The sequence below is a fragment of the Hyalella azteca genome, unplaced genomic scaffold, assembly GCF_000764305.2.
Source record: "Hyalella azteca isolate HAZT.00-mixed unplaced genomic scaffold, Hazt_2.0.2 contig16662, whole genome shotgun sequence".
Lineage (NCBI taxonomy): Eukaryota > Metazoa > Arthropoda > Malacostraca > Amphipoda > Hyalellidae > Hyalella > Hyalella azteca.
The window spans coordinates 75,201-102,487 of NW_025946474.1; the positions used below are offsets into that span (position 1 = coordinate 75,201).

Below are 27,287 nucleotides of genomic sequence, written 5' to 3' on the forward strand. Positions count from 1 at the left end.
ATGACTGTAAGTGGCATGACTATAAGTGGCAAGTCTGTAAGTGGCATGACTGTGAGTGGCATGACTGCGAGGGGCATGACTGTAAGTGGCAAGACTGTAAGTGGCCAGACTGTAAGTGACAAGTCTGTAAGTGGCATGGCTGTGAGTAGCAAAACTGTAAGTGGTAACACTGTAAATATCAAGTCATTCTTCAACAGAGCACTTAATTTTCACTATTTCAACATATTAATGACTTAGTGCCGCGTGAATCATCGAACTTTTTTTAACGTTCAAGCATTCGAGATTAGTAATTATCTTTTAAGAATGGAAGAGCATTTGCAAGAAAAAGTTACAAAAAACTCCAACAAGTCAATTGGCTGTATTAATCACCGAATTACATTGACTTCTCGAATTCAGCATTAAACTTAATTCTAATTTTCGCTAGGATAAAGTTTCCTGAAAAGATAAACATATTCGCATGAAATTCAATCATCACAAACGCAATTAATACTTCACTATATTTAGATAATTTTTCTACTGTCCAATTCAAGAAAAGTGAGTATTTTCAACATAAGATTGAATTTTCATTCATACTTCATGATATGTCAATTTAATATCAATATTTTCTTCCACATATATTGAAGGTTGAAATCGATGACGTGAACGACAACGCTCCCATCTTCACGGGTCCCACGTACGTGAACGTGCACAGAAAAAACATCGAAGGCTTCACGAGTTTTTTTAACCTAACCGACCTCGACGTCTGGAGTGTTGGCCATGGACCTCCTTTCTCCGCCCAGCTTGATCCAAGGGCTCCCAGCTTCATAAGAAAGGCTGTCAGTGTCGCATATAAGAGAGGTGAATATCATTTGTGTCATTCGTGTTCATCCCATACTTGGAGTGTGGGCCATGGACCTCCTTTCTCCGCCCAGCTTGATCCAAGGGCTCCCAGCATCATAAGGAAGGCCGTCTGTGTCGCATATAAGTGAGGAGAAAATGTTTGTATTATTTGTGTTCATCCTATACGAAGGTATTATCCTTCATTTGAATTGTTTCGGTGATTATTCTTTCGGTAAATTAGTAATTTTGAAAGTCTCTACATTGATCTTATTTTTTCAGTTGTATGCATTGAACTCCAACCGATAAAATTCATAATATTTAACGATAACATTCTTATTTACCATTTTTTTGTATACGTGCAATCTAAAGACATATTGTTTATATTTTGCTTCCACTGGTGGGGTCAATTTGTTTTATACTTTAATGTGACAATTACTTATTTTATTTGCACATGGAATTACTTTTTACGTTTAATTTATGCGGTAATTTTAGAGTTACCCTTAGTTTTCCTTTTCTTGTCAATGTATATTATTTTTATTTATTTATGATAAGCTCCTGCTACTGCTCTATGTGTCAAATATTGCTGGTTGCTGTTGGACGAAAAGGAGCCAGTGGATGCATTGTACCTCGATTTTGCCAAAGCATTTGACAGTGTTTCGCATGAGCGGCTGTTGCGTAAAGTGAAGTCCTTGGGAATTGAGGGAAACGTACTCCAATGGATCAGAGATTTTCTAGTAGGTAGACGACAACGTGTCAGTATTAACGGAACCGTGTCAGACTGGGCATCAGTGCGCAGTGGCGTGCCACAAGGAAGCGTTCTGGGGCCTATTTTGTTCCTTGCTTTTATAAATGATCTGCCAGAAGTAGTGTCCAGCGTGTGCTCCATGTATGCCGACGACACAAAAGTTTATAATTCAGTGAAGTATGCGTCAAATAAAGCGCAATTACAAGATGATCTTGACAGTTTAGTTAACTGGGCAGGGCGGCCCGCCATGACAGGCACCGTGTCCCTCACCATCGCCGTCGTCAGCGAGGACAGCCCCATAGCTGTCAGGGACGTCACTCTTGTTGCTCTCAACGTACGTAAATCACAAATTTAAAGATTGAATGAAATTCAATCAAATTTTTTATTACTTACGCATTTTTAATTTGATAGGCTTAGTTATTCAGTATTTCAATACTGAACTATTTTTCCTAATGGTGTGCAATTCGAATCTCTCTACGAAGAGAATATTTTTGTGAAAAATGACGTGAAATGATTCATTGTCTCCTAGCAGAAGAGTTATATACTTCCATATTAATTTTCTCGAGGTTGTCCAGAGCGCAATTAACCGCGTGCAATCAATGTACGTTTCGCGTTGCTCTTCACAACATCACAGTTTATTGATTCCAACCGTTTTCAAGTTTTTAATTCTTTTACAGTCTGAGATGGAAATCGGACAAGCCATTCCTCTAGGCTCAGTTTCCTCAAAAGAGTCTAGCAAAGCAGAATATTCTTGGTCGAGATCCCACAAGTATTTTGTGCTGGACAAAAGATCAGGAAACTTGTTTGCTGAAGCTTCAACTCCTTCTGGCAGGTGAGTCCAGCCAACGTTATTATCAGTATCATTATTTTGTCGCTCAAAAAATATCAGGTCTCGGTTTGTTCGGCTCCAATTTCTTCTGGCAGATAAACACAAACAGTTAACTTTCCAGACATTGAATTTGTTTTTTAATTTTTGCGGTGTGTTATATCATGATGAGATTGATGGACTTATTTCTAAGAATCAGCACTTGCAATTATTTTACGCTAATTTATTCTTTCTATCGAGTGAGTAGGTTACGATTCTTTCAATAGATTGATGCTTACGTCGCTAATCTAATTCCTACATATTTCATGCAAATAACATTTTCTCACATCCTAACGCATTCATAAATCAACTTCAGACATCCTCATGCTCCTATATGATGCAGTTGCACACATTAACTTCTACCCCAGTCGTGCCCGACTTTTCAAATCTATATTTATACAATAATAACATCTATAAATTCATCCCTCTGTAACTCATCTCCTCCGCAGCTACGGTCTGAGCATCGCCATCCATGAGCCGCCTGCGCCTGACGTGCAGGCGAGCCTCAACGTGGCCGTGGGGCGGCAGGCGAGGCACCAGGCGCTCCACAGCACGCCTGTCGATGTCGCGGCTAAACCCGCGGCGTTGATCGATACCACGCAGGTCTTGTTATTTTGTTCCATGCTAATCTAACCTGTTATCAGGAGAATTATTAAATTTTAATGAGCATTTAGAGTGAATATGCATCTTACATGACCTATAATTTAACAGCGTTGTGGGTTTTCTGTCATAATTGTTTTTCCGTTTGCATTTGTTCCCAATAGACTGGCACTTCACTTCTCAATGCACTCGAGGTGACTCTCACGCGAATAAGATGGCGCGCAAGTCACGGATTCCCTTTGAATTTGACAGCCGCTGAATTTTTGACTCATGAACCCAGGACTCCCTCGGTTAAAGTTGTATCGCTAGAAGGAATCCGACAAAACTCAGACGAACATGTCTCCAGAGTCTGGCTCGCAGACTCTACCAAAACGTCTTTAGAATTGTTCATCGCTTTGAATAAAGCAGAGGTTCGTTCACTTGTTCGGAAATCACGACTTTGGATTTCTCCAGCTTCAAATGTCATGAAACATACTTTTGAAGTATACCATTCATACCTTTTTGTAAAATAAACTTTGTTTGCACCAAATTGCGTAAGCTTTATTTGTGGTCTTAATTTAATTTTGATGATCGACCAGTTTATCTAATGAACAAAATATTCAAGGAAGGAAATCCCTCCTGATGTTTTATGATACTTCGAATATTTAAACAGATAGAAGAGCACCTCGGGCTCAGTATTCTGGGGTCTGGGATGAGCAGAGCAGGCACTCTAGACTGCGGCAGGTCTTGCGAATGTTGCTGCAGTCCCCGCACGGTCTTGTCTGAAGGCTACTCAATAACTCAGACTCCGTCTGCCACCTTTGTCGGTCCGATCCTGAGCCTAGACTCCAATTGCAAATGCATAAGTAATTCGACGGTCAGTGAAGTGAACCCAACATTGGACGATCAGATTGGCGGAACATTAGGTTTATCTCCCAGGCTTGCAGAGGAGCAATCCTTGAACGATCAAAGGCAAGAAGGGGCGGCGACCCGAGCGCCTTATGCTCACGCTATGAGGAACAAGCGCGTCAACGGAAAACTTGTTGATTGCCATGAAAATACCTGCCTTAATGGAGGCATGTGCCTGCCTTCTGCTCCTGGATACAAGTGAGTTCAAATTAACAATGAAATCCAGCTTGCTTAAAGCAGATATAGTGGGTAAAATTTTTTAAGAGCGTCTAATCCTCGAGTTTAATGAGTTTCCTATATAAATTTCTTAGTGTAAAGCTGCGAATATCGAGACTTATGAAAATTGAATTCTTCTTTTAATTTTTTTATTATATGCCACCTGATATAATAGACCTAATATCGTTGAAGACCAGCAGCACACTGCTTTCAATAATAGGAATATTAACGTAAAATGCGATTTTCTACTTGGTTATTTTCCCGCGAGTTGGCAGGTGCGTCTGCCCCAGCCACACGATTGGGCCTCGTTGCAAAATCCTGACTCGGCACTTTGCCGGGAGCGATGCGGGAGGCTCTGGGTCATGGCTTTGGCTTCAACCTTTAAACCCTTGCTCAAAACTTCAGCTACGCTTATTTTTACTCACCGACTCAAAGAATGGAACCGTACTCTCCAGCGTTGAGAAGCACGGAAATAGGAGAGTGGGTCTGGTACTTCAACTAACAGAAGGAAAGCCGCTTTTTCGTTTGTCCCTCAACTCTGCCGCTGTTGACGTGAGCGTCAATACTTCTCTAGCAGACCTACGGTGGCATCGTGTGGACATTTTCTGGCGAAATAAAGTACGTGTTTTCGACTAATTTTAATTTTCACTTCTAATCATTATTTTATTAGCATTTGCAATCAGTTTCACAGGTTATAATTGGTCTATTGGTATTCATACCAATACCATCATTGTAATTGAACAACCAACTTAAAGACAGACCCATTTTTTTGAACCATCTTGATAACAGTAACTATACCGTATTTTTCTCGTCCCCTTGTCAAAGCAACAATCATTCTGAACCACGCTTTGAATTCCACAAAGCGCTAGTAAAAGTTTTGTAACCTGGAAATTAGACTGTGCAGTGCTATTCCCATTGAAAGCTTAGCAAATAAAAAAGAAGGTGATTCACAGAAAGCTCTCACCGTGAATCACCTTCTAAAATTTTTAGTTTTCATGGTATTTGGTTATTTCAATTATCATTTTTCAACGCGTAATATTTCGTAATTGATGAAAAATGGTACACAGATTTTCTTTCCTAATACATTTAAATTTTTTTAGTTTTTTGATTTATATTAAGCTATCCATATTTTTTATAAAATCATTAATTTGCACAATAAATCTGTTCATAATCCCCAGACAGTCGAGATGATCATCGACAACTGCGTAGGACAGGCCACTGAAAATACAACAGAAGAAGACCGCGGTCCCGGCCTAGAAGAAGACCGCGGTCCCGGCCTAGAAGAAGACCGCGGTCCCGGCATAGAAGAAGACCGCGGTCCCGGCCCGTCCAAACAATTCTACTGCAGAAATGCTATGCACGCGCAAGATTTGACTGGACAACTCAACACACGAGGCGCGCCTTTGCAACTCGGAGCCATGGACGCAAGTTCCAGTGATGCATTGCACGAGAATAATGGTGAAAAACAATCCTACTTCAAAGGATGTCTCAGGAATATACGACTCAATGGAGAGGTAGGAAATTACACTGTATAAGCTCATAGCACAGAATAATTAAAATATTTAACAATGTATAATTTCACATCTACTAGAAGTTCTCAAATCATGAATGCCAGTTTTTCGTACAGTAAATATTAACAGTATTAAAATAGATCAGAATTTAATTCCTTCATGATAAATATCATTCGTTCTGCATTCCTAATCGAGAATTTTTAGTACATTGAATAATGAACAAAAAAAGTTTGGGCGTTGAAGTAGGTAATCTTCATTCAATTAATAGATATTTAATTATTCTTATATAATTTTGATCCCTTACCCGGAACATTCAGAAGTCTAAGGTAAAATATTGAAGAGATACTCTATATTAGTCGACATTGCCCTGCAGAGCCAATATTGATTGTAATCATAAGTTTTTAAGTTCCAGTACCTCGCATAGAGAAATGAACCATCGTTACTCTTTTGCGACCGATGCACATTTTATTGTTTTGTGACTCGTACATGACATCTATCCATCACAAAAATTTCTAGCGCAAAGCCCTAGATATGCTTAACATTGCGCTCAGTGCTCAAAACTCTGATGATATTAATTTCCTTGTTAATTTATACTTTGTTGCTTCCATTTTGAGGATAATTTTTATTACTGGCGATTCGTGATAGGTTTCCTCTAACAAGTTGGAGTACAAGATACTATTCATTCAGATTCAAATGAAGAGAGGTCGTACTTCCATTGAAAAATTCCCTAAAGTTAACTCAGGTTCACATATAAATAAAGTTAACTCTAGCTCACATGTAAATAAAGTTAACACAAGCTCACAAGTAAATGAAATTAACTCAAGCTCACGTGTATATAAAGTTAACTCAAGCTCACAAGTAAGTAAAGTTAATTCAAGCTCACATTTAAATAAAGTTAACTCAATCCCATATGTAAATAAAGTTAACTCAAGCTCAAATGTAAATAAAGTTAACTATAGCTCACATCCCCCACAAAGGCCACATTCAAATGCAACTAAATGCGTCCGCCTCACAATCAAATCTCGATTTCAGTCTAGCGTTGGGTCATTAATTTAATTTTTCATGCATCAATGAATACATGAAATAAAATCATAAACGAGTCTTAATCTACATTTATCAACGAATACCCGATGGAGAATTGTTAAGGGGGTTCAATTCGCCGTGCATTCACGAATGAAACGAATGCACGAATGAATGAAAATCTATAAAAAAATTTCTAGAGTCATTTAATTTGGGCAGATTCTTATTAAAACTTTGCATATGAAGGAAAATGTTACGACGAGGCACCAAGAACCTGGAGATAAAATCTTCTAGTCCACTTCAAAAATATATGACTTCACAGCATAGAATGCCCCCCTGCATCTTACTAATGAGCTCAGCCAATGCTTAGCTTACAAAATATGCAGTGCAATAATAATATTTTGTTATGCAGTGGTATTTATGCATAACAATACATTGCATGAAATTCGGTTTTTATCCACGTTCGAATTAATTTGACCTGAAGTCGACTCGAACTGGATGTAAAAATATTAAGCAGCAACTTTTTTGATAAATTGCGTTATAAATGATTACGGTAAAAACCAACCTTAAAACAGCCGCAGAAATGCAGTACAGTGCAGATAGCAGATATATTCATGCAGAACTCGGGTTCGTTTGATCACAGAAGAGGTTTACTCCTCATTACGCCCCGGCACTGAACAGAGCTCGTTGTCGATCCCGCAGTCCCTTTGTTCCACGTCTGCATGAAACAGCGTTGCGTTATTTTCCTCATTCCTAGTATATCTGACACGGCCGCTCATCGAAGTGGCTGCTAATTACTGATAGCGAGCTTCTTCGATTTAGTTTCAGATTTTTCCATAGACGAAGTGTTCGAGCATAACAGGAAAAGTTCATTAACTGTGCATGTCTAAGAATTTTACCAGAATGTGATTTGCGGTATTTCAGAGAGAATGTACAATGAGATTCTGCATCATCGGTTTCAGCATTCACTTTGTGTCTTGTGTCTTGCTAATGATTGTAAATCACGTTGAATATATTGAACACAACGATCTCTGCAAAACCTTATAGTTTAAAATTTTCAACTTTACTTAGATACTTATTGTATAATTATATTAAAATGTTGAGTGAATATTGTTGCGAAAATTGCTTTACGCTCCATTAAATGTTATAAATATCTCTCTACAACACCTCAACTTCGTGAATTATTGCTAGTTATCGTAAAGCCACAATCTTGAATCATAACGGGGAAGAACGTTTGTGCAACCATTTCATTTGCAGTCAGCAATTCCGAATGCATGACTCGAGAATAAGAATATATTTACGTGTACAGCAAAGATCGTACTTTCTAATGGGAACAAAACTATGCAAGAGAATAATTCTATTCCGAAAATGTCCCCGGTTTAAGATTGATCAAAAATGTTATCTCACGGACTTCACGCTGTTAGTAATGTAATTTTTCTCCCCTCAAAGCTCTTGGATTTGGGAGAAAATGTGCCCAGTAATCGATCAGAGCCTGGCTGTGTCTATCAGAACTGCGCAGCTCTGCGCTGCCCAGCGAACTCCAAGTAAGTTGGTCTTTACCGTCCGAATTTGTTCAGGTGCAGGTGTCAATTTTTCTCAAGCAGTGAATATTCAAGGCTTTTGTAAGAGCCAGCTTCTCAATTTGAATTTTACAATCGTATTTTTTCGTTGCATAATTGGTAAAATGTAAAATTTGAAACTGCGAGAAAATTTATCACTTATCAAAGTATTGGCTTCTCTCTAACGATTATTTTCTTAGAACTTAATGTTTCATAACGCGATGTTTGACAAAGAAGAATCTATTAGGAAAATTGATTGAAATTCCTATGTTTTCGTATTCAAAAATACACGTTGCACACAGAATAAACTGGAGTAATTATCGGCCAAACGAGCCAAAAAATGTCCACTCGCCGCTAATTACCATAATTAATTGAAATTTCATTTGATTGTAACAGGGACTCGATGAGAGTAACGAATTTATTCATGTGTAACGCTTTCATTTTGATCATGAATTTCTTTCAGTGTTTTAATTTAATGCTTATCGGACTGCATGGGTACAAATGTACACTGGGTACAAATGACCACTGTAACGTCGTAAAATTTTTCGGTCTGACGAGGGTTAAAAAAGGAGCGAGAAACTAAGTAAGTCCGTGTTCAAAGAACTCCTTTGCTTGGTGTTTGCGATCCATTCTAACATCTAACACCCGAATTTTACACAACTACCAAAAAGCTTTATGTGGAGTATTTTTACGAAACATATTTTTATTTACAATGAAGAATTATTACCAGTTGTTAAAATTTATTCATTGCAAAAAAATTGAAAGACGAGATATATGTCCACGTGGTCGTGGCGCCGACTGAAACTGAAGGCGACATATCTGGACAGTTGGACGAATGAGCTTCACCCATGAGCGAAATACGTAATACCTTCAATAAAACTGTAGTAGCTAGTATGTGGAATTAACAACTGAGTGAAAATAATATCCCCAGGTATACTGTAAATATCGTTTGTTTGAAACATATTATTATAGCTCGTTCGTAAAAATTTGTACGTGCCAATAATCAACATCACGTCGTGTGGAGGTCCTTACTCCCTTCCTGTAAAATAATGCTCCTCCTTTCCTTTTGCATATGTTCCGATTGGTCATTTTCTGAAGAAAAACCAACCACGTGTTTTTGAAATTTCCTTGTTTGCACACAACGCATCATGGTTTCTATTTAAATTCGCTGATTTTAGTTACCTGAAAATAGGGCGGTTTCTTCGAGGCAGTTCGTGTGCACCCTGGCATGCAGTGTAGGACATCGTGACCCTGCATGTCGTGTAGGACTGCGTGCGTGCCCCGGCATGCACTGAAGAACTACGTGTCTCGGCATACAGTGTAGGACATCGTGTCACAGCATGTAGTGTAGGACTGTGAGCGTGCTCCGGCAGCCAGTGTAGGACTGCTATGTACGCCCCAGCATGCAGAATAGGACTGCGTGCCTCCCTGAATGTCATGTGGAAACCCGGGCATGCAAGTCCCGGAAGTGTAGGACTGTTGAGCAAGACTTTCCCTGCAGTGTAGGACTGCTGGGTACGACCTTCCCTGCAGTGTAGGACTGTTGGGCACAACGCGTTCATTTAAAATTCTCAAAATTTGATTCTTTTAAAATTTTCGCATACCCTGACCTGCGTTATTCATGATTCATATCTTTACTTGCTTGAATTACTTATACACATTTCAAACTACCTATATTGGATGAAACATGATAAATCAATATACCAACAGTAAATAACAAAATTTGCTCAAATCAGATATATCAGCAATACACTTATCAAATGCTCAATGAACCATCATATTCATCATATCAAGTAATCACCAAACAATTAAATACATATGCGCCCCACGTTTTCCGTTTTAGATGTTGTAAAATATTTTAACTGAAATACAAAAGACCAAGAGAATGAAAGCAAACAGAGATCAGTAGCTGCCGAAAAATTATTTTCTACTTTATAGTCCACATGAAAAACGTGGTCTTTAAAAATTTTTTTATACATTTTATTTACTTACTATTATGTAGAGATAATGTTTGAAATATGGAATCAAGAAATATGTCGTATATGAATTATATTCGAGGAATGGTAAGCTATACAATGCAAGCCTACATGCTTCCTCTTGACGTTTCACCACTCTGGCGGCCGATTATACTTGCTCGTTTTACTCTAGCTAGGTTATCCAAGTTTAATGGATGGTGGAAATGAATAAGGTATAAAGATCGAATTTCAAAGTATACCTTCCGAATGGTTTTTAAATTATTTTTTGCATGTCTTAGGGAACAGATGCATGGGAGAACAAGTACAGGGTGGGCGAAGCGACCGTCATAGTGCGCATATTAGACGTTAACGACAACGCTCCATCATTCGAAAAAGTTCAGCAAAGCGTGCGGATCAGCGAAGACGCGCCACTTGGAACGGTGGTGGCAAAAGTGCCTGCCTTCGATCTGGACGAAGTGAGCAAACGAGGGATACTTGAGTTCTTCTATAGAGGCGAATCGCTTAATGTTTATTTGGTTGTGTTAGCTTATACTCGGTTTTGCTAAATAAGGGAAATGTTAATATAATTTAAGATAGTAGAAACGAGAGTGTCCAACTCGCTCTAGCGTAATTTTTGACGCGGATCAATTAAAACCTTCATACAAGATTTCCTTGAACAGAAACTTTCAAAACGATTTATTCAGGTCACTCATTCACTTTAAATTCAGCTGGGTGAATAAAATGGTGCAATAAATTTCAGCATTAACATCAAAAATTTTTTTCCTGACTGCATCAACTACAAGTATACAACGCAGAACCTCTTTATGTCGAGAACACAGAACAGGAATGGCTTGGTTCGCTACAGCCTCGCTGGTAGGAGAGGATCAAGTCCTCACTTCGGCATCGACCACACAGGGACCATCAGGACCATCGGCCTAGTGGACAGAGAGGCCATCAGCAAGCACAGCCTAGTGGTTCATGCCACTGACCACGGAGTGCCGCCGCGCCAGTCGTCCGCTACTGTAACTGTAAGTGGCGAGACTGTAAGTGGCACGACTGTGAGTAGCAAAACTGTAAGTGGCGAGACTGTGAGGGGCTAAACTGTAATGCAATATAGTGGTTCATGCCACTGACCACGGTGTGCCACCACGCCAGTCGTCCGCTACTGTAACTGTAAGTGGCATGACTGCAAGTGGCAAGACTGTGAGTAGCAAAACTGTAAGTGGCAAGACTGTAAGTGGCAAGACTGTGAGTGGCATGACTGTAAGTGGCATGGCTGTAAATGGAATGACTGTGAGTGGCATTACTGTGAGTGGCAAAAGTATAAGTGACAGGACTGTAAGTGGCTTGACTGTGAGCGGCATGACTCTGATTGGCATGACTGTAAGTGACAAGACTGTAAATGGCAGAACTGTAAGTGGCAAGACTGTAAGTGGCAAAACCGTAAGTGGCAAAATCGTAAGTGGTAAGACTGTAAATAGCAAGTTATTTTTAACCGAACACTTGCTCTTCACTATTTAAACATATATATGACTTAGTTCCGCGTGAAATCATCGAACTTTGTTCAAACGTTAAACATTCGAGGTTAGTAGTTATCTTTTAAGAATGGAAGAGCATTTGCAAGAAAACGTTACGAAAACTCCAACAGGCCAAGTGGCTGTATTAATCACCGAATCACACTGACTTCTCGAATTCAGCATTAAACTTAATTCTAATTTTCGCAGGAATAAAGTTTCCTAAAAAGACAAACATATTCGCTGTTACGATCAATCGTCACAAACACTGACACAATTGTTATTTCACTGTAATTAGATAATTTTTCTGTTGTCCAATTCAAGAAAAGTGAGGATTTTCAACATAAGATTGAATTTTCATTCATACATTATGATATGTAAATTTTATACCAATATTTTCTTTCACATATTTTGAAGGTTGAAATCGATGACGTGAACGACAACGCCCCCATCTTCACGGGCCCCACGTACGTGAACGTGCACAGAAATAACATCGATGGCTTCACGAGTTATTTTAACCTGACCGACCCCGACGACTGGAGTGTTGGCCATGGACCTCCTTTCTCGGCCCAGCTTGATCCAAGGGCTCCCAGCATCATAAGAAAGGCCGTCAGTGTCGCATATAAGAGAGGTGAATATGAGTGTTGGCCATGGACCTCCTTTCTCCGCCCAGCTTGATCCAAGGGCTCCCAGCATCATAAGAAAGGCCGTCAGTGTCGCCTATAAGAGAGGTGAATATCATTTGTGGCATTTGTGTTCATCCCACACTTGGAGTGTTGGCCATGGACCTCCTTTTTCCGCCCAGCTTGATCCAAGGGTTCCCAGCTTCATAAGAAAGGCCGTCAGTTTCGCCTATAAGAGAGGTGAATATCATTTGTGGCATTTGTGTTCATCCAATTCGAAAGTATTATCCTTCATTTGAATTGTTTAGGTGAATATTCCGCTGCTAAATCATTGTGAGAAATTTGTCTCACACAATCGGATCAAATAAAACAGAAATAGTTCAATTGGATTTTAATATTCAATCCAAAGATTTCCCAAGATGGACGAAGTAACTTTTCCACATCCCGATGGGATGAAGATGAAGGGGGCAATTATCAAAGTAAATGTGGACGTACGTTGATCTTAATAATTGATTCAGGCAACAGAATAGAAATGTCCTCTTCGGCATTGCTTCAGGAGGATCCAGCACAGAATACTGCAAGATATAAATGAATATTTAAAGCAATTGTTCTATCCACCTCGCTATAGCTAAATCAAAATCAGAATCAGAGAAAGTGATAACTATATATATGAATGGACAAGTCTACAGTTCACAAACCTAAGATTTAGATGCGTCTCAGTGATAATTACTAGCTTTCAGGAAGGTGGCAAATTTGAGCTTAGAGAAATTAGTGGAAGGTAGGTACTCTAGACGAGAAATATAGTAAGTACAGTAGGACATTTGACTTTTGAAAGGAAGAAAAAGCTTATAGAGCAGTGGACTACACATACGGATGCCAGCTCCGCATGAACTTTAGAAGCCACGCTATATAATTTAATTGATAAATTGAATAGTTGATAAAATTGATTGATAATTTAAATTGTAGAGTTGATAAGATAATAATTTTGATCGATAAGTTGGTAGGATTGGATTAATTTGATTGTCTAGAGTACCGTAGTAAACAAGCTTAATAACAGAACGTAAATAAAAATAAAGAATAAACAGCAACATTCATACAAACGAAAAGATAGATAAATAGAGCACAGGAAGAAATTTAGAACTTATTGTGGATTGATTGGCTGAAGCTGCACTGATGCGGAGGTTGACGTGGTACTAGTCGCAAGACAATGCAACCCGGAGCGAACATAGTTCGTCCGATTGCTAGTATGGTAATGAACGTACTGGCTCTGGCTCTACCTACCAACTTTACCTCTATTACTTAACGAATAAAAATTACCCTAAATGAGACCCAACAAGTGAATCAACAACAGCGAACCTGAACAAATTAACAATGGACAAAAAAATGATCAACGGTGGGAAAATTTTCCCACATCATTTGGAATTTTCTACATGGATCATATTTTTTTTTAATTTATGCATTGAACTACAACCGATAAAATTCAAAACAGATAACGATAACATTCGTATTCACCGCTATTTTTTTTCTTTTTGTATAGGTGCAATCTAAAAGAATATTGTAAGATCTATATTTTGCTTCCGCTGGTGAGGTTAATGTGTTTTATACTCTAATATCACAATTCAATGTGGCATTTTCTATCGTATTTGCACATGGAATTACTGTTTACGTTTAATTTATGCGATAATTCTAGAGTTACATGTAATTTTCCTTTTCTTGTCAATGAATATAATTTTTTTAATTATGATAAGCTCCTGCTAATTCTCTATGTACCATATATTGCTGGTCGTTAACAATATCAGATATCAATCAAAATTTTTGCATTTTACTTCTGATCTCGCATAACGACATATTCTAACTAATTTAACGGATCTTTAAGCCCAACTTTCTGATATATTCAAATATTCTCAACTCACACCCACCTCTGTTGCCCGGCTCCAGACTCCGCGGGCGGCGTAGGCAGCATAAAAATAACCTCACACCCGCCTCTGTTGCCCGACTCCAGACTCCGCGGGCGGCGTAGGCAGCATAAAAATAAACTCACACCCTCCTCTGTTGCCCGGCTCCAGACTCCGCGGGCGGCGTAGGCAGCATAAAAATAAAGCGCCGCCTCGACATGGACGCGCCGGCGTCGTTCGTGGTGCCGGTGCTGACAGCTGACGGGGGGCGGCCCGCCATGACAGGCACCGTGTCCCTCACCATCGCCGTCGTCAGCGAGGACAGCCCCATAGCTGCCAGGGACGTCACTCTTGTTGCTCTCAACGTACGCATATTACAGATTGAAAGTTTGAATGAAATCTGATCACATTGTTGATTACTTACGCATTTTTAATTTAATAGGCGTTGTTATTCAGTATTTCAATACTAAACTATTTTTCCTAATGCTGTTCAATTTTAATCAATATCTTAGAAGAAAATTTTTGTGAAAAGTGAATTAAAAAAGACCTATCAGAATAATTAAATACTTCCATATTAATTATCTCGTGGTTGTTCAGAACGCAGCTAATCGCGTGCAATCAATGCACGTATCGAGTTGCTCTTCACAACATTACAGTTTATCATTCATAACTATTTCTTTTTTTCATTTTTTTCACAGTCTGAGATGGAAATCGGACAAGCCATTCCTTTAGGCTCAGTTTCCTCAAAAGAGTCTGGCAAAGCAGAATATTCTTGGTCGAGATCCCACAAGTATTTTGTGCTGGACAAAAGATCAGGAAACTTGTTTGCTGAAGCTTCTACTCCTTCTGGCAGGTGAGAACAGCCAACGCTATTGTCAGTAACGTTATTTTGCAATGAAATATCAGGTCTCGGTTAGTTGGGGTTTCCAGTAGATGAACACGAAAAATTTCCTTGCCAGACATTTAATTCTTTCTCTAATTGTTGCCGTTCTGTACTTCGTGATAAGATTTATAGATTTATTTCCAACAATTAGCCCTTGGAACTATTTTCTTGCTACTTCATTTTTCTTAGCGATGAATGCTTACGTCTGTGATATCCTCATACTACCCAGCAATGCCCTGGATATATTTGCATGAATCAACCATCCTCCTACCCAAGCCCCAGTCCTCTACTGATTTATTAAATCGGGATATATATTAGAATAATATATATGAATTCATCCCTCTGTAACTCATCTCCCCGCAGCTACGGTCTGAGCATCGCTATTTATGAGCCGCCTGCGCCTGACGTGCAGGCGAGCCTCAACGTGGCCGTGGGGCGGCAGGCGAGGCACCAGGCGCTCCACAGCACGCCTGTCGATGTCGCGGCTAAACCCGAGGCATTGATCGACACTACGCAGGTCTTGTTATTTTATTGCATGCTAATCTAACCTGTTATATAGAGAACTATTCAATTTTACCGTGCATTTAGAGTGAATGGGCATCATACATGACCTATAATTTAGCCGCGTTGTGGGTTTCTGTCATAATTTTTACCGTTTGCATTTGTTCCCAATAGACTGGCACTTCACTTCTCAATGCCCTCGAGGTGACTCTCACTCGACTAAGATGGCGCGCAAGTCACGGATTCTCTTTGAATTTGACAGCCGCTGAATTTTTGACCCATGAACCCAGGACTCCCTCGGTTAAAGTTGTATCGCTAGAAGGAATCCGACAAAACTCAGACGAACATGTCTCCAGAGTCTGGCTCGCAGACTCTACCAAAACGTCTTTAGAATTGTTCATCGCTTTGAATAAAGCAGAGGTTTGTTCACTTGTTCGAAAACAGGGCATACCATTTTGTAAAATAAATGTTGTTTGCATCAACTTACATCGAATTTATTTTTTGTCCTAATGTAGTTTAGCTTATCAATCAATTTACCAAATGAAATATATATTCAAGAAAGAAATGCTTCCTAATATTTTATGATACTACAAATATTTACACAGATAGAAGAGCACCTGGGGCTGAGCATTCTGGGGTCTGGGATGAGCAGAGCAGGTACTCTAGACTGCGGCAGGTCTTGCGAATGTTGCTGCAGTCCCCGCTCGGTCTTGTCTGAAGGCTACTCAATAACTCAGACTCCGACTGCCACCTTTGTCGGTCCGATCCTGAGCCTAGACTCCAATTGTAAATGCATAAGTAATTCGACGGTCAGTGAAGTGAACCCAACATTGGACGATCAGATTGACGGAACATCAGGTTTATCTCCCAGGCTTGCAGAGGAGCAATCCTTGAACGATCAAAGGCAAGAAGGGGCGGCGACCCGAGCGCCTTATGCTCACGCTATGAGGAACAAGCGCGTCAACGGAAAACTTGTTGATTGCAATGAAAATACCTGCCTTAATGGAGGCAGGTGCCTGCCTTCAGCTCCTGGCTTCAAGTGAGTTCAAATTAACCATAAAATCCAGCTTGCTTAGAGCAGATATAGCAGGTAAAATATCTTAAGAACGTTAAATCCTTGAGTTTTATTGAGCTTTACAAATAAATTTCTTAGTATAGAGCTGCAAGTATCGAGACTTATGAAAATTGTATTCTTCTTTAAATTTTATTTATTATTTGCCACCTGATATAAAAGATTTAATATCGTTCAAGACCAGCAGCACCCTGATTTTAATAATTGGGAATATTAAGGTAAAATGCGATGCGAATTTATATTTGGTTATTTTCTCGCGAGTTGGCAGGTGCGTCTGCCCGGGCCACACGATTGGGCCTCGTTGCAAAATCCTGACTCGGCACTTTGCCGGGAGCGATGCGAGAGGCTCTGGGTCATGGCTTTGGCTTCAACCTTTAAACCCTTGCTCAAAACTTCAGCTACGCTTATTTTTACTCACCGACTCAAAGAATGGAACCGTACTCTCCAGTGTTGAGAAGCAGGGAAATAGGAGAGTGGGTCTGGTACTTCAACTAACAGAAGGAAAGCCGCTTTTTCGTTTGTCCCTCAACTCGGCCACTGTTGACGTGAGCATCAATACTTCTCTAGCAGACCTACGGTGGCATCGTGTGGACATTTTCTGGCGAAATAAGGTACGTGTTTTCGATTAATTCGAATTTTTATTTCTAATCATTATTTTATTAGCACTGGTTATAATTGCTCTAATGGTATTCATACCAATACCATCATTGTAATTGTAGAACCAACTTAAAGACCGACCATTTTTTGAACCATCTTGATAACAGTAACTATTCCGTATTTTTCTCGTCCCCTTGTCAAAGCAACAGTCATTCTAAACCACGCTTTGAATTTCACAGAGCGCTGGTAAAAGTTTTGTAATCTGGAAATTACCCTGTGCGATGCTACTCCCACTAAAAGCTTAGCAAATAAAAAAGAATGTGATTCACAGAAAGCCCTCTCCGTGAATCAGCTTCTAAAATTGTTATTTTCCATGGTATTTGGTTATTTCAATTATCGTTTTTCAACGCGTAATATTTCGTGATTGATAAAAAAATTATACTAATTATCTTTCCCAATACGTTTGAATTTTTTGAGTTTTTTATTTATATAAAGCTATCCATATTTTTGATACAATCAATAAATTTTTCCATGAGTCTGTACATAATCCCTAGACGGTTGAGATGATCATCGACAACTGCGTAGTACAGCCCCTTGAAAATACAACAGAAGAAGACCGCGGTCCCGGCCTAGAAGAAGACCGCGGTCCCGGCCTAGAAGAAGACCACGGTCCCGGCCCGTCCAAACAATTCTACTGCAGAAATGCTGTGCACGCGCAAGATTTGACTGGACAACTCAACACAAGAGGCGCGCCTTTGCAACTCGGAGCCATGGACGCAAGTTCCAGTGATGCATTGCACGAGAATAATGGCGATAAACAATCCTACTTCAAAGGATGTCTCAGGAATATACGACTTAATGGAGAGGTAGGAAATTACACTGTAAGCTCGTAGCGCAGTATAATTCAAAGATTCCACAATGTATAATTTCACATTTAATAGAAGTTCTCAAATTATGAATGCAAGTTTTCCGTACATATTAACAAAATTATAAATTCCGAATTTAAATAAAAAATTTGCAGTAAATTATTGGACGTTGGAGCAGGTAATCTGCATCCATTTAATAGATATATAATAAATCTTTTATAATTTTGATCAATTACTCGAAACATTCAGCAGTTTAAAGTAAAATATTGAAGAGATACTCTAAATTAGTCTGCACTGACCTGCAGAGCCAATATCAACAGATATTGATTGTGATCATAAGTTTTTCAGCTCCAGTACCTCGCACCGAGAAATGAATCATCGTTACTCTTTTCTAACCGATGCACATGTTATTATTACCACGTTTTTCTTGACTTCGTTTCGTGTGTGTCTGTCATCAAAAATTCAAACCTTAATTTAGAGTACTTCTAAACATCCTAATAAGTTGAAATTTGGCATGCATGTTTATGCTGCCTAACAATTCAAGATTTGGTCATCAGAAATTATAATTTAAAAAATAAAAAAAAATTAACAAGTTAAAAAAAAACACTAAAAATTCACGGTTAGTAATTAAGTTTTTTCTCGAACATCCACACATGCCAACCCTGGAAATTGATTTGAATGGCTATAATTGCTAACTAAAAAGTAGAAAATAGATAAATATAAAAATATTTTTAAAAACCACGTTTTTCTGGTTTTTACAAAACTAAAAATAGTGAAATAAAACAAATAAAAAAAACTTTTAAAAACCACGTTTTCTTAACGGAGAAAAAAGAAAAACATTTACTCTTACATAACATTACATAACATTTTACATAACTTAAATGTTATGTAAGAGTAAATGTTTTCCTTTTTTGTCCGTTAAGAAAACGTGGTTTTTAAAAGTATTTTTTTATTTGTTCTATTTTGTGACTCCTACATGACTTCTATCCATCACAAAAATTTATAGCGCCAAGCCCTAGATGTACTTAACATCGAGCTCGGTGCTCAAAACTCTGCTCTCATTAATTTAGTTTCCACGTTCGACATTTAAGCACATTCCTTGTTAATTTATACTTTATGTCTTCTATTTTGAGGATAATTTATATTAATGGCGATTCGTAATAGATTTCCACCAACAAGTTGGAGTGCAAAATACTATTCATAGATTCAAACGAACAGAGGTCGTACTTCCAATAAAAAGTTCTCTAAAGTTAATTCAAGCTCACATGTAAATAAAGTTAACTCAAGCTCCCATGTAAATAAAGTAAACTCAAGCTCATATGTAAATAAAGTTAACTCAAGCTCACAAGCTCACATGTAAATATAGTTAACTTAAGCTCACATGTAAATAAAGATAACTCAAGCTCACATATAAATATAGTTAAGGGGAGCGTCTACCCTAAAAATCTATATTATAAGCTTTTCCGGTTTTTAAGCTCATCTCAAAGCTTACTTTCTGCCGCATCGAACGGCACTAGAACCATCTCTGTACGTTGATTTGCCGCGTCCAGGACAGATCCAAAACGGGGGGAGGGTGGTGGGGTCCCTTCACAAAAGTCTATGGGGATAATTACGGCCAAGCCATATAAAATGGCTATCACTGGACCTGCAGCTCAGTTATCACTCAGCCATTATGCGGAAAGGTGTTGATGTAGTCGTCCTATGCACTGCTGACTGACTTTGAAGTGAGATAACGCTTACTTCCGGTATCTAAGCTACGTTACATGCCTTTACATAGCGCGCCGCGGTTTTTCGCCTCTACTGAAAAGTTTGAAAACATGAAAACCTCTCTCACGGCAAACCTATCTCCTCCTAGAGTTTTTATGCTATAACAATGAGACATACACCATTCGATGCGCAAGAAAAAGATCTACAAATCGCTGTATGCGTTTTTTAATTTCGATACAGTTTGGATTTCATTCCGCAAAAAGGGGGTTGTGGGGGGGGGTAAAATAGAAAAATTTCCGAAAATTTTACAAAAAATGCCCCCACACCTACAAAAATGAGGATTTCCAAAAAATAGATTTCTACGGTACCCCTTTTTTTTGGCCGTTTTATAAGATTTTCACGTTTTCTTTCATTTTTTTCGAAAAATTCACATATTTAAAAAAGGCTTAGACTTCTCTTCTACATATGCTTACCAAGTTTCAGAGTGATCCGTCTGTAAATAGCCGAGATAAATTTTACCCTAGACGCTCCCCTAAACTCAAGCTCACATGTAAATATAGTTAACTCAAGCTCACATGTAAATAAAGCTAACTCAAGCTCACGCGTAAGTGAAGTTAACTCAAGCTCACATGTAAATAAAGCTAACTCAAGCTGATGCGTAAGTAAAGTTAACTCAAGCTCACATCCCTACAAAGGTCACATAGAAATGCAGCTAAGTTCGTCGGCCTCACAATCAAATCTCGATTTCAGTCCAGCGTTGGATCATCAACTTAATTTTTCATGCATCAATGAACACATGAAATAAAATCATAAACGAGTCTTACTATACATTTATCAACAAATAAGTGATGGAGAATTATTGAGGAGTTTTAATTCGCCACGCATAAACGAATGCAAAGCGAAAATCTAGAATTTTTTTTCCAAATTCATTTAATCATGGCAGATTCTTGCTAGAACTTTGCATATAGAGAAAAATGCTACGACGAACAACCAAGAACTTGGAGATAAAATATTCAAGTCCAATTAAAAAATGTATGACTTCCCAGCGTAGAATACCCCTGGATCTTTCTAATGAGCTCAACAAATGCATAGCTTATAAAATATGCAGTGCAATAATAATATTTTCTACACAATAATATATCTGCATATAACAATGCATTGCATTAAATTCATTTTTTCCCCTCTATCGAATTCATTTGAATTGAAGTCGACTCGAACTGGTATACAAAAATACTAAGCAAAACCTTTTTGTTTAGATTACGTTGTTAATGATCATGGTAAAAACCAACCTTACATTATTTTAGGTTACTAGAAGCTCCACTTTTTTCCTTCTTATTGCGGTTTGCTTTGCTGCTCCTGCATGCAGCAACACACAACAGCTGCACGCAGATTATTCCTAATAAAATTGAGGAAATTACCAATTATTTTGCGTCATTTCCTCGGGTACGAAGAAATACCGCTGGAAAATTGCACCAATTTTTCCCATTATTTGTAGCTCTGAAAGATTGAGGCCTCCGTTCTGCGCTCCCTGAATCCTGCTAGTCGATGTTTGGTCAAACTTTTACGTTATATTTCTGCTTCTGATGCTTTAGTGTTCAACTTTAAAGCATGGTATGAAAATTATAATGTGTAATAGTGTATAGGAAGTGATGAATGCCGTGAAATACATTGCATTAATTGAATATCCAGCAAGGAATTAATACTAATGTCTGGAACTATTTTCTTGTAAGTTGATCACAGCCATTTTCAACACGTCCAGCGATGCCGCTACCTGCGCTGCGGAAAACAACCGCAGAAATGCAATACAGCGCAGATAGCAGATATATTCATGCAGAACTCGAGTTCGTTTGATAACAGAAGAGGTTTACTCCTCATTACGCCCCGGCACTGAACAGAACGGACAGCAAGGGTACGGGTACGAGCCGCACCACAATGCCGACAACCAGCGCAATGATCAGGGGTTCGAGCCCTAATGCACTGCCCAGAACACAGAACCGGGGTGGCAGTTACGCCTCAAAAGCACGACTATTGAAGAGTACGAGCCTCCAATAAGCCGCTGACAATTTACTCGAGCTCAGAGGTTATTAGCCTCTACCCCGAGGGTGCGATTTGAACGGCTGTTAACCACCCAACGCAGCCAAAACCTGGAACTATCCAAGAACTCCACCTACGCCGTTATTAGTCCGTTAGAGGAACTCATTAAGAGTTATGCCCAGAACTGCGGTGGAGTTTATTCTTGGAAGCCCAAATTTGGCTCTGCCTGATTCGAGTCGAAACCGTGTCACCCCAACCCAGCACCACTGAGAACACACAACTTCCGAGTGCACACAACGAGGGGGTAACTCAGCCAAAATGAGCTTACTTCAACAACCCGTTTACAATGTACAAAACAGACTGTAAACACTTCCTAAGTGCAAAAAAATAGATAATATAATATAATACAATAAAGTCAACATATTTGTAATCATTTGGCAATCTAATCACAGTTAAAAATCTAATAATCTTGAACTAATTCCGAAGATACCAAACTCTCCATCGTTCACGACTACCTAGCGCGCGTTATAACGAGGTTAGGAGCAGTTCGACCAATCACGTTGGAGCTACACCTTGTCTCGTTCCAAGACTACAAACACCACAGCTAGACAAGATTCCATATAACGGTCACGAAATAAATATTCGTTTACACATTGCTTAGTCATAAATAAATACATTCAACCATTATTGAATCATATTGTAACGTAATAGATAATATCAAGACTCGAATCTCTTAATGAAGTTGATCTTCCAAGTCCAGCCAATACTACGTTCTAAAAAAAATATTTCATAAAATTCGGGTTCCGCCTGTGTACGTAATTAATTTGTATTCATTTCTGCAGTCAACTACAATATTTCACTGCACGAATTAGGTAGACCGAATAGTAGCTTTTATGTGTTTCCAATTTTTAAATTATAGAAGAGAGTTATCTGTCGCATACGAGTAATTTGACTCGGTTTAGTAAGGGAGCGACTAATTTTCTGTTAACATTAAATGAAGCGGCGATATTTTATTGCGGTTCGAAATTATAAGTTTCCCTCGGAATTTGAATTTTAAAATTTGTTAAAAGATTTGGCGATAAGAAAAATTTTGAATTCTTTACTTTTATAAGAAATTTTCCGTACGAATAGTTCGATGAGAATAAGAAGTTGCATCAAAGGTTTTACGGCAATTACGGCATTTAACTTTAATGACCACGAATTAAAGTGTTCCCAGTTTTTTTCGGGATATGATATGAATAATATAACAAAAATTATACAGTTTTGATACAATGAACATAGAGATCTGACAAGTGATTACAAATATAAATAATTACTTTTTAGCGCATTTTCTCATTTATTGAAAAAAATCCCTTATTGTGCTCGTCATGTCCTTATGTCTGTCTGACCGTCCGTCTGTCCGTGACTTCATGTTTTCGTCGACGAGAAAATGCGCTCTCTGTCACTCACTGCAGTGAGTACTGAGATATATTTTTTTAGATAATCGTCTCGGGATTTTCTCCTACGTGATAATGTAATCGGGAATAAAACTTGAAGGAGGGTATGCCATTTTATGTAGCATTTATTCAATAATTTAGTTTATTACTTTGACAAAAAGTCTTGGTTGCGGGCTGACAAACTTGGAAATGTCCTGGCCATCGTCCTCCTTCGACGCATTTCTCCACCTTTTATGTAGCTCCAGGGCTGTTCAATGATGCCGCATTTGCATCTATGTTCAAAAAAATTTGTTCCAATGGTTCTCAGTTCTCAATACGCCAAGGCAAAAATATATGTATGCATTTCCGCACAACATTTGCCTACACAATAACACAACTCCCAACCGTCGCCGTGAATATCATTACACTGAGATCTCTTCAATTTCTGAACTTCAATTTTCAAATTCTGTGACCTGATTTTTTTCGGTGCATTTTCCTACAGGTCTCAAATGTAGCTGAATATCATGAGCAAATAAGGCCTCGCGTCAATGCTCACAGCTGATGGCAGTATTGTCGTTTTAATTTTTCTAGCCGTATGATATGGGACCGAAACTTACCATATTTTTGTACTTTGACATGATGGGATAGAGAAACCGTGTCTGTCCTTCACTGATGTGAAGGACAGACACATATTTTATTCAGAGAGTTTTAAAGCAACAAGCTGGGCATTTTGTCTGCGTTGGGATGAGAATCAATTTTTTGTAATGTTCAGTCCTTCTATTCTTCAGATTCTGCAATCAGAGTTGAAACTGCGGTTCGAATAACAGAATTCTTTTGTTCAACAAATGTTTTATGCGTTAGAACGCAAGCAAGCGCATTTCATTCTTTCTTTCGATGGTCTCTTTAAAAATTTAAAACCTTTTTTAACATATTTTCCTTCAGGTAGCTCCTGATAGTGGGAGGGGCTGGCAGATGGTGAAAATAGAAGGGCGAACAGCTGGTGATGGTGCTGAGCTCAGGAGTCTGGTCCCTCTTGATTATGAAAACCCTGACCTCAAGGACGGCTTGAGATTCCAAGTTCAAGTCACCGATCAGGTAATTAAGCAACTAAGATTATAAAATAGGATTGGCCATATGATAGTGACTGAAACTCCGCTTCATAGAAATGTTACAATGTAAACAATATAATTCAATCATTCTGTTCTCTAAAAAATCGCTATTTCAGCCCCGTAACTTGATTATGCGAATATCATTCGTACACATTCATGTAATCTGATTTATTTCTCAATGCTTCGGCGGTTTTCTTTTATTTTTTATTTGTTTAAAGCATCGTCTTCGTATACGTAGATTTAACGCGCAATGCAACCAAGTTCTTACGTACTATTATGTAAAGAAGATGTTTGAAATATAAAATCAAGAAACATATCGTATATGTATGATATTTGCAAGAACAATATGCTAAACAATGCAAACCTACATGCTTCCTCTCGACTTCACACCATGCAATCAACTCTGGCGGTCGATTACATTTGCTCTTCTTACTCTAGGTTATCCAAGTTTATTGGATGGTGGAAATGAATAAAGTATAAAGATCGAAGTTCAAGGTATACCTTCCGAATGGTTTTTAAATTCTTTTTTTTTTGCCTGTCTTAGGGAACGGATGCATGGGAGAACAAGTACAGGGTGGGCGAAGCGACCGTCATAGTGCGCATATTAGACGTTAACGACAACGCTCCATCATTCGAAAAAGTTCAGCAAAGCGTGCGGATCAGCGGAGACGCGCCACTTGGAACGGTGGTGGCAAAAGTGCCTGCCTTCGATCTGGACGAGGTGAGCAAACGAGGAACGTGCTCCCGATCCAGATTTTCCTTCTCACTCAATAACCTCTCGTCAAGATACTGAACCAAAAGGTACCTCAAACCTCACAATAATTGGCCCAGGCTGCCTGGACGACGTGCGTGTGAGCGGTCGACGGCTGCCGATGCCCCCGGCCCTGAACGCCACCCGCTGGGGGGCCGTGGAGGCTGCGCTGGACCTGGCGTCGGGGTGCGTGCCACCTTCAGCCTGCGTCAACGCCACCTGCTCTCCGCCCTACAAATGCCTGGATACTTGGAAGCAGTTCAAGTGCGAGTAAGAAGCATCTTTGTGTCAGTATTTGGATACAACTATTGTCTAAACTATAACTTTTGGTGGAAACAACTTTCACCTGTGGCACAATATAATGATACGAACGAACCTTTAAAAGATGAATTCGCATAATGGACATATTTTTTATGAGATTTCTCATTGCATTTATAACTTCACTATTATGTGCGTTGTGTTACTAATAATTTTGGCATCTGGATGGCAGTGGACCACTCTGTGTTTCTGAACATAAGTTTATGAATCAGTTCCGGCCTCATCTCTGAAGGTATTTGTAAATAAATTCATTACGCTAGGTTGGACATGGATTAAAATTAAAGGAAACTCTTTGGCTCCGGAAGACTATTTTGCTAAAACAAAACCTTGAAATGCAGCCCGACACAACGCTGTGTCCTAACACACAAAGCACTGTTGTGCCATAACAAAACCAACACAAAAACCTCAGAGCACGCAGGGTCGAGCCCCGTAAAAATAAACACCGCCGTGTCGTTCTATACAAAATACCACTGGAGTTTACCACACAAAACTTCAGTGCAGCATGCCTTCTGTTGTCAATTATTCTTAAAAACCTCTGCAATATAGCTTGCATGCGCCAGTAGGGCTGGAAGAAATGCCACTCTCTTCGGTTTGTGGTCTAAAAAGCGTTTTTTCGCCCCCTGGTCCGCAGCTGCGGCGAGGGCTTCCAGCTTAGTCCCGACGGCTCCTCCTGTCTGGATGTGGACGAGTGTCGCTACGAGCCTTGCCTCAACTTCGCCTCGTGCTCAAACTCGGTGCCAGGTAATGAAACTTTATCCCACAGTAAGATTTTCTCAACTGATCAGACTAAGATTGATTACTTAATTATTTTATTTCAGTCATTGATTTCTTGCATTGGTGCTTCAACTATGGAAATGTCTTATTATATGTCTTTCCCAAATTATCTCGAATCGAAAATTTTGTAAGAATGCCAAGTTTCGAAAGGATCTATATATATCACTTGCACCATAGAATTGACTATCACTGTCAAACACTCCCAATTTGCATGATGAAATAAAGCTTATTGAGTTTAAAAATACGATTCGCTGCGAATAATAGTTATTAGCATGGGATATCCTAAACCATCACAGTGGATCGAATGAAAGTCAAACACGCTTATATTTTTCATGATAAATCAATCTTTGGTATGCATTAAATTTAAACTATTAATGAGGTAATCAAGAGTATCTGTTATGATATAAGGGACGGTTAGAACATCGACTCACATCACCTAACTACTCAGAAGAAATGAATGGATTCGGATTCACTGTAAAAATTAATTCATTTTTACATAAAACCATTGTACATAAAATGGTAAGGGCATCATGCGAAAATTATTCATCTTAATTAAAACGCAGATTTCAGCGGGAAATTAAATTATGTTCTGTAATCATACAGTATTACTGTCATTTTCTAGTCGCATGTTGACGTTGAATTGGCAAACACTCTCTGGTAACAAAATAGATCAATAGCACCAACCATGAATACAACAAAAATCATTTTCAGAAATTTGGGACAATTTATCTTTTGCTGGAAGAATCGTCAATGGTTTAGTATGTAAACGATAGCCAAAAATTCCAAAATAAAAATCGTGCGGCTTTGTTAGAATGTCAGAAAAAAAGCCGCTTTGAAACGGTTTCTTCAATTTGTGTGCAACTCGACGAATGTTCTGTGAATACCAGTTTTAGAAAAAATCGTGTCTTAGAGTGGATGATGAGGATTGCATGTCAGTATTCAACTTTAGGAGCAACAAGTCCCTTAGATAAGCCATTATTTCCCCGCATACTGATGAAAATACCGTAAGTGGAGACAATCCCTACAGGCGTGGCATCCACGCTGTTATAG

At 38.9% G+C, this 27,287-nt stretch overlaps 1 protein-coding gene across 1 annotated transcript; it reads left to right on the forward strand.

The window, feature by feature from the left end:
• On the forward strand, window positions 1–27,287 carry LOC108665636. Its single transcript, XM_047884989.1, has 27 exons — window positions 1–141; window positions 624–837; window positions 1,801–1,898; window positions 2,242–2,396; window positions 2,879–3,032; window positions 3,194–3,439; window positions 3,682–4,115; window positions 4,409–4,751; window positions 5,312–5,647; window positions 8,114–8,208; window positions 9,155–9,161; window positions 10,478–10,654; window positions 10,994–11,236; window positions 11,334–11,621; window positions 12,110–12,323; window positions 14,382–14,575; window positions 14,909–15,063; window positions 15,457–15,610; window positions 15,769–16,014; window positions 16,200–16,633; window positions 16,935–17,277; window positions 17,818–18,129; window positions 24,228–24,380; window positions 24,939–25,132; window positions 25,226–25,432; window positions 26,095–26,204; window positions 27,265–27,287. Exons 1-27 carry the CDS (start codon window positions 1–3, stop codon window positions 27,285–27,287), a joined length of 5,670 nt encoding a protein of 1,889 aa, XP_047740945.1.

What these genes read in the sequence shown, in the direction of transcription:
- LOC108665636 (XM_047884989.1), top strand. Translation starts at nt 1, where the DNA reads ATGACTGTAAGTGGCATGACTATAAGTGGCAAGTCTGTAAGTGGCATG. An exon ending in CTGCCTTCGATCTGGACGAA is followed by an intron (nt 10,655 to 10,993) that starts GTGAGCAAACGA and finishes TATACAACGCAG; the next exon opens with AACCTCTTTATGTCGAGAAC. An exon ending in ATATACGACTTAATGGAGAG is followed by an intron (nt 18,130 to 24,227) that starts GTAGGAAATTAC and finishes ATTTTCCTTCAG; the next exon opens with GTAGCTCCTGATAGTGGGAG.